At 39.4% G+C, this 8,149-nt stretch overlaps 1 protein-coding gene across 1 annotated transcript; it reads left to right on the top strand.

Moving 5' to 3' along the window:
• Nucleotides 1-6,026: 6,026 nt before the first annotated feature.
• Nucleotides 6,027-6,819, top strand: ASCL3 (achaete-scute family bHLH transcription factor 3). The gene has a single exon (XM_069090890.1). The coding sequence runs from the start codon at nucleotides 6,277-6,279 to the stop codon at nucleotides 6,817-6,819; it is 543 nt and encodes a 180-aa protein (XP_068946991.1). The 5' UTR covers nucleotides 6,027-6,276.
• The last annotated feature ends 1,330 nt before the right edge of the window (nucleotides 6,820-8,149 follow it).

Below are 8,149 nucleotides of genomic sequence, written 5' to 3'. Positions count from 1 at the left end.
GGAGTTGGGAGGACCCAGGATCGGTGCAGTCTCAGATACTTAACTCCCACACACAAAAGAAATTGGCCATGTAACCTCAAGCAAGTTACTTAACCCCAATTGCTTAAAAAAAAAAAACATGCAAAGAAAGGGAAATCTGTTTTGTGCCCAAGTCTGGTTAACAAAGGAATAATTATAAGCCACCTTCTGATGAGTGCCATTGTCTTTTTTACCCTGGCCCCTCTACTACCACCGAGGAAGCTTAATCACAATTCCCAATTCCCGCAAAATTTAAGGAACAAACTAGTCAAGTCCCCACCCTGTGTACTGGTCAGAGTAGGTCTATCTCTTGTTAGCTGACCTACTTCTCTCAAGTTGATGCTTTATGTAGAAATTACTCAGGCAAACTCTCTGTACCCCAGCTTCCAACTTCTCCTGCCATCTCTCAGGAGTCAGAACAGTCCTGGCTCCCCCAATTCTTATGTATGCTCTCAGGGCAACTGCAGCCGGCCTGGAGGTCCTGTTCTGTTTTACCTCTGCCCTATGCATGTGACATCAATGGAAAATGACCAATTGGTTCTCATAAAAGTCTCTTGGATCATCCCTTCAACCTCAGTCCACAGAAGAGCTGTTCAGTTACTTTTGGGCCTCTCCACTACAGTGATTTCTAGTCTAATAATTTCCAAGTTTTGGTTGGGGAGCCAGTATAGGATTTAACTAGGAGTCCAGAGAGCTAGGTTCTAGTCCAATCAATATAATCTTAAATCATTTCACCTGTTTTCCTCTTATGTAAAATGAGGGGTTTGGATTAGACCAGGGATGGGGAACCACATGTGGCCCTCTAGGTCCTTGGGTGAAGCTTTTTGAGTTCAAGTTTTGCAAAACAAATCCCTTAAGAGGTTTTGTCCTATGGAGTTTGGATTCAGTCAAAGAGCTGCACCTGAGGACCTATAGGGTCACATGTGTCCTTGAGGCTGCAGGCTCTGCACCCCTGGATTAGAAAATCACTAAGGATCCTTTTTGGGATGAAGTATGATTACCTTTCATAATTCTAAAAAAAACCTTTTCTTTAAATCCAGATTAAAAAATATTTAAGTTTATGGGGACTGTACTTGATTCTGAAGAGTAACTTGTTTTGACTACCATTGTTTGAGATGGAAATCCAATGTTTTTTCAAGTGAACCTTTATTTTTAGTCGTGCTATTTGTTGTTGTATCTGCATAGTGGGTGGGAAAAGGCTAAACAAGACTTGCACAGGTCTGTTTAACCATAAGCTACTTTGCATATTGTCACCAATAGACTATAAATCTGACAGGTCGAACTTGGCTGAACATAGAACATTTTGACCACAAAACTCAGGTAAGAGCTCTTCTTCAAAGATCAGTTCAGTATCAGTATTATGAGAACTTGGTTCGAAAAGAATTCCTGGGCAAAATACATGTCACTTGAATTTTGTCTTAGGTCCTAGTACAATGATAACTTTAAATGTTAGTGATTATTACAGGATTGAATTTTACCAGTTTGACAAAACTGGATCTGGTAACACTGAAAGCTCCCAAATTTGCTGTAATCTCTGTAATGCTGCAGCATGTGTTTCTCTGTGCTAGATTGTATTGTCTGACAAATTATATTTATTTAAATTAAAGTTTAAAAAAATTAACATTTAGTTATTTAAGTTGCAGTAAAGGAATTTTTTGAGTTTTTATAATCACCTATTAATCCTCATAGCTTTCCTAGGAAAGAAATAAGCCAGTTTTATCCCTAATTGATCTCTTTTACAGACAGACAGACAGACTAAGACAAACTTGCCTGAGATCTTTTTAGTTTTGTCCATGGAACTCAGTGACTCAGCCCAGGGCACTAGCCAGCATGATACTTGATTTTTGCTAAGACTTCTCCATTGACACTTGTTTCTTTCTAATTCTTATTTCCGCCTACAAGTTCTCCTCCAACCACAATCAATTATTCTGTAACTCTCTTTCTTTGAATATTATTGTCTGGGTGCTTATAATTAAGGAGAATGCAGTTACATAGAACAATGAATTACTATTGGAAATATCCTACTGTAAGGATTTTCCTAGTGGGTGTTCTGGCAACAACTGAGGTTTTTTTTTTTCTTTAATACATTTTGGATGACTTGTTTTTTATGTCACCAAAATTTCTCCCAGTATCTTTCTTGAGTTATTTCTCAAAGAATTATATTTTCTCTTATTAAAACCAATTTTTAATTACCTATCAAACTGATTTCATCGGGTCAAATTTTAAAGATGCTTTTGTTAGTCTGCTATAAAGTAAATTAAACTTTTCCCAAATTAAAATACTTGAAGAATTAGCAGGGATACTAGTTTTGGTCTTTTTTTTTTTTTTGTTTTAATTTTCACTTCAGTAGTCTTCCTCAGGTTTTGGTTTGAGCCACAGGTGAGAATTTTTAGGCTAGCTTTGTGGTTACTTATCTGCTCTCCAAAACTGAGATATTCATCAGCAAGGGATTTTCAGGAATAATTCTAGCCATTTCTTTTGCCGCTTAGAGTATACATGTAATCCATTGACATCTGCTGGAGTTGTTTGCAACCTGGATGACCTTGGACAGGTAGGTCACTCATACTTCTCTGAGCTTTAAAGTTTCCTCATCTGTAAAATGAAGGCTAAACTAGAAGAGCTCTGTGATAACTTTTAACTCTAAATCTGTAACTGAATCTAATGTGAAGAATCCTTAGATTGCCCTTTTTTTGACCCTAAGCAAGTTATTTTACTTTTCTGAGATACGGTTTCTCTGTCTCTAAAATGGACAACAACATGAATCATTTGGTGGTTGTGGGGAAAGCACTTTATAAACCTTTCTAAAGCTCCATGTAAGTGAGAACTGTTTACTCAGGATTTTCCTTAGCAATTTTCTGACCCCTGAATCCAGAAACTTTCTCCCCCTTCTTGTGCCCCCTCACATCCCATCCCCCTCTTTCCCTGCATGGCTAGTTTCTAGTCGTCCAAAGATAAATTTGTTTCTTTGGGGTTGGGGGAGCCCTGTTAAGAGGTTCATTGCTTGTTGTGTTGTGCTTTACCTGGGTTTGTGGGGGATCACATCATCCCAGGGATGAAGAAGAGCCCTTTGCTAGCATTTACATACTTTTAAGTTTGTTTACCTTCCAGCCTTACTTCTCCTTACTTCCTCTTTACCCTTTACTCCGTGTCCCCCCAGACCGGTGGCCTTGGTGCTCTTCCAAGTTGGCATTCCTTCTCCTGATGTCGGTCATCCTCCCTCCTCAGCTCAGGTGCCACCTTCTACAGGAAGCCTTCTCTGATTCCCCAGTTGTTAGCAGTGCTCCTTATTCCTTCTAGGATTCCATATTTGTCTCTCTGAATGTCCCGTCTCACCAGTAGGTGTCAGATCCTTGAGGGCAGGGACTTTTTCCATTTTATCTTTGCATCCTCAGACTCCTGCATACCTGGCAGGCAAATCAGTGTGCCTTGATTTTAATTACTCTTTGACTTCTGACTGTTCCTCCCTTTTCTTTTTCTTTGACAGCTTCCTTATTATCTATATAACCTGACCCTATTTAAGAAACTACATTAAATATACTTAAATTAGGCATTTTCAGAGGAATCAGAGCACAATTTCTCCTGCTTTAATTATAGTGATTAATTCATTCAGCAAGCATGTATTAAGGGCCTGCCATGTGCCAGTTACAGGGGTAGGCATTAGACAGACAAAGATAAAAATGAAACAGTCCCCTCCCTCAAGGAGCTTTGGAAAATAAAATAGACAGATAAATAAATACAGTCTGTGTGTGTGTGTGTGTGTTTAATCTAGATTTGTGATTGTGTGGGGTTGAAATCCCCTACACCAGCACACCTCTGCAGCTGCTCAGCAACTTATAGATGTAGACAGCTGCCAGGAGCAGAGAGCCTAAGCCACTTGCCCAGAGTCAGGCAACCAGTCAAAACTTGAACCCAAGTCTTCCTGACTCCAAAGCTAAATATATTGAAAAATATATTCAAGGTAAATACAAACTATCTTGGGGGGGGGGGGGCGGCCTTCCTTTTTGGAGGTAGCCTTGGGACTGAGCCTCTGAAGCACACAGAGGGGGAGGGAGTGCGTTCCAAGGACCGGGGGAAGCCTGTGTACAGGCTGCACACAAGCCTCCCAGCTCTGTTTAGATGCTGGCCTGTCAAGAGCTAGAGAAGTGGCTGGAAACTCATCCTTTCCTCTTGCAGGTTTGTTTTATAGATTCACATGGAAGTATCTGTGTTGTCTGACATCCCTCTTTTTCTAACAAAGCACATAACTTTGCTAACTAATGATCTTTTAAAAAAATAATTTGTCATGCACCCAACTTTAAACAGAAAAACCTATTAACCATATAAGTGTAGCTATTCTCATTTTTTAATGTATTTTTTTGTGTATAACACATCCATAGCAGCTTCTTAGTTATTTCTTTTGGGTTACTTTCATTCTCCTTATATCTATTCATATTTGTATTTATTTTTCTAGTTTTCTTTTTAAGAAGCAGCATAGTCAGGGTGGCCAGGTAGCACTGCAAGTAAGAGCACTGGCCCCAGAGTCTGAATGACCTGGGATCGAATCTGGACTCAGACACTTAGCACCCACCCAGAAACACCTGGCCGTGTAACCTTGAGCAAGTTACCTAACCCCATTTGCTTAAAAAAAAAAAAAAAAGAAGCAGCATAGTATAGTCAATAGAGAGCTGACCTCTGTGTCAAAAAACTCTGGGTTCAAGTCCCTGTCTTTGACACACACTGAATAGGTGACGGAGCAAGTCACTCAGCCTCCAGTCCCTGAGCTAACTCTCTAAGCTTCTTTTGCAGACAAAGTGCTTCTGTATCTGTAGAGAAGTCTTCACTGGGTGTTTCCTACACAAATTAAAATCACAGGACTGGTTAAAAAATACATTTTTCTCATTTTGTATAATTAAGGTAAGTCTAGTTCTGGCTCTGCTTTCTTTGCTTTATATCACTTCACCTAAGCTTTTTCCAAATGTCTTTTATAACTTATATTTATCATTTTAATAATCCTGTATGCCACTGCCCCAATATTCAGTAGTTTATTTGATATTTAATAAGCTCTTACAGCAAATGTACTCTTGGCAGATTTTTTTGATACCTCCTTTGGGTGTTAGAGAAAATAAAAGCATTTTCCCATGGAAAGCTCTTGGCAGAGAAGTAGTCCTTGTGCAGCATCTGTTGAGTTGTATAAAAAAGCCTAGGTCGGGAAGATAAAGCTGGATAGCAGTATATGTGAAAAAAGACCTGGATGTTCTAGAATAATATAGAACGTTGATATCTTGGTATAGTGGATAGAGTACCAACTTTGGCCTTTGACATATGTGAGCTGTATGAACAGAGGCAAGTTTCCTGCCCTTTTAGTGCCTTTAGCAACTCGCTAGAAATTTAAGTTACAGATGAAAAATACCACTGATGAAATCACAGGTCATGTCCAAATAAGTAAATAGTGGTTTCCAGCCTTTGGACAAAGTTAGACTTGATGTAAGGAGAAATTTCCCTATAATTAAAAAGATGAATGGAATATGCTACTTCAGGAGGTGGTGGGTCGTGGAGGCTGGACCTCAGAGTTTGGAGGCAGAGAACATACTCAGTTCATGTTGAACTAGAAAGGCCTTTAAAGCTTCTTCCAACTCCGAAATTTTGTATGCTGACACATATATATTGTCACAGCAATATACAGTAATCTGACGATAACATACTCATTCAGAAAGAAGCAATATGCCAAACCACCCGAGACAGGACACTTGTGCCTTTGTTATTAATGAGGAGAGAACTAAATATGGGTGTACTTCAATTTATCTAACAGTTTGTACGTTAGCTTGTATATAAGTAGCATTTTTGTAAATCAATATTTGTAAAAAAAAAAAAAACAAACCTATGGTATTTTTTTTGTAAAGTAAATATCTACCTCCTAATTTATCTGTTTGAATTTTAATTTTTCACTTGTCAGAATTACATCACTCACACTGTGCTTATAGATTTTGCATAGTTTTTAACTGCTTCTTCATTTCTCTGACAGATAAAGTCATACGTCATCCATCTAGTTTTCAGTGATAAGAAGCAAAACTTAGCAGTCCACGTTAACAGAAATGCTTTAAGGAGACAAGTCTTTTGGGAGACATCAGAATCAACATGGTGTAGTGGAAAGAACCCAGTACTAGAGCAAGAAGACCTTGAACTGTACAGTGGGTTACTGTTATTATCATTTGTTATTTATGTTGACATGTTGTTGGATGAATTAATACATGTTTGTACTTCCAGGTTACAAAGAGAATAATGGATAACAAAAACTACTGTAATCTGACAGACAGATTGCCCCCCTTTAGTGACTCTCCCCATATGCAGCTGACTCGGTCCTTCTACCTGGACCCTGTTGTCACTTTCCACCTCTATCCAGAAGCCCCTGCCCCATCCCCGTACCCTGAAGACCTGCCAGTGCTCCCTTTTACAACTGACCAGCTGATTGTGGAAAACTTTGGAGATCCTTGTTCCTTCCCTTTTCAAATGCCATATCCCTCCTATGGAAGATGTGAATACTCCTATGGTCCAGCGTTCATCAGAAAAAGAAATGAAAGGGAAAGGCAGAGAGTCAAGTGTGTCAACGAAGGCTATGCCCAGCTTCGTCACCACCTGCCTGAGGAATACCTGGAGAAGCGGCTTAGTAAAGTTGAAACCCTCCGAGCCGCCATCAAATACATTAATTACCTGCAGTCTCTTCTTTATAGAGATGAAGTTGAAGGCAAGAATAAGCCAGGGAAAGGTCAGGCTCTTGTGGCAACTACCAGTCACCAGATGGACCCCATTTTTAAAATTGTGTAAGTAGGGCCAAGGTCCATAAAAAGCGCTCTCTAAGGGTACAGTGTTTACAGAATCATACCATGTCTCTTACTAGACTATAGTTTTGTTGTTAGAGTCCTATCACCAGAAGCAACCTATCTGAATCCTACTATATATATCTCAACTCCTATGAATGACAGTTGAGCCAGTGTTCATAACTTCTGAGCTAACCTGGCACTGGGTAGTGATTAGCTCTGTACTACATGTTTGAAAATGTGTCTTGAATATTACCATGTGCTGATGAGTTGGAGCTTTGAATACTGGTTTCTAGAACTTTAGGAAGGCAGCAGTAGGTGCTTGTGCCTTTCAGCATCTGATTTCTCAACACATGTATGTTTCTTTCCACTTGTAGCTTCCCATGGGTTATTATTTCACAGATTTTTTTTTAATATGGAAGGAGGAGATTTTAATTCATTTATTGAGGGCCTACTATGTGAGGACACAGTTCTGAGATACAAAGTTTGAATAAGACATGGTTCCTCTAATCTCAGACAAATCACCTGTCTTCCTGAAGCTTCCCCCTGGGGGAGGAATATACACATTGATAATTATAATACAAATAATACAAGCTAAGTGCATTAGAGAGGTGCAAAAGAAAGTGATGTTCCAAAGGGTAGGAAAGGTCATTAGAGACTAGGGAGAATCTAAGAAGGCTGCTCGAGAAGAAGACATTTAATTTGGCCTTTAGAGCCTGCTTAGTAGCTTGACAAATGAAATAGTATATTTCCCAACAACTTTGTGAGATCGAAGAGGGGAAATGCCTCAGGAATAAGGATCAATGGCAACAATGGCCCAGGGCAAACAGTAGCCCAGTTAGGCTGAAACAGAAGATTCACCGCAAGAAATAGTATGAGATGAAGTTGGGAAGGTAGGGTGGCCTCAGCTTCAAGTCAGTTCAACAGATATTAACTTCGTGCTCTTCAAGGCACTGTTAGGTGCTGGGCATACAGCAAAGACAAAAATGGAAAACAATCTCTTTCTTCAAGGAGATTATTTTTGACTGGGACTATAACATAAACAGAAAAATAAATACAAGATAATTTGAGGAGGATCTTGAACAACGAGGAAGATCAGGAAAGGTTTCATGTAGGAGGTGGTTCCTGAGGAAGCTAAGGAAGCTTTGGAGGAAGCTAGGGGTTCTAAGAAGTGCAAGTGAGAGCCTCAAATGCCAGGTAAAGAAAAGAGTTTGGACTCCTTTTACCATCTAGGCAATAGAGAGCTAGCCACTGAAGATTTTTGAGTGTAGACATGAGGATGGACACAACCATACATATCCATAAGATTCTCCCATCAATAAGGAATGAGAAAAGAA

The sequence above is a fragment of the Petaurus breviceps genome, unplaced genomic scaffold (assembly GCF_028583685.1).
Source record: "Petaurus breviceps papuanus isolate PSGF00001 unplaced genomic scaffold, PetGlider_PUasm1.0 188, whole genome shotgun sequence".
NCBI classification, from domain to species: Eukaryota; Metazoa; Chordata; class Mammalia; order Diprotodontia; family Petauridae; genus Petaurus; species Petaurus breviceps.
The sequence above is the reverse complement of the archived record's forward strand: the minus strand, read 5'-3'. Positions and strand labels throughout refer to the sequence as shown.

Bases quoted from the DNA above. Each gene is read 5' to 3' on its own strand.
- ASCL3 (XM_069090890.1), top strand. From the start codon at position 6,277: ATGGATAACAAAAACTACTGTAATCTGACAGACAGATTGCCCCCCTTT.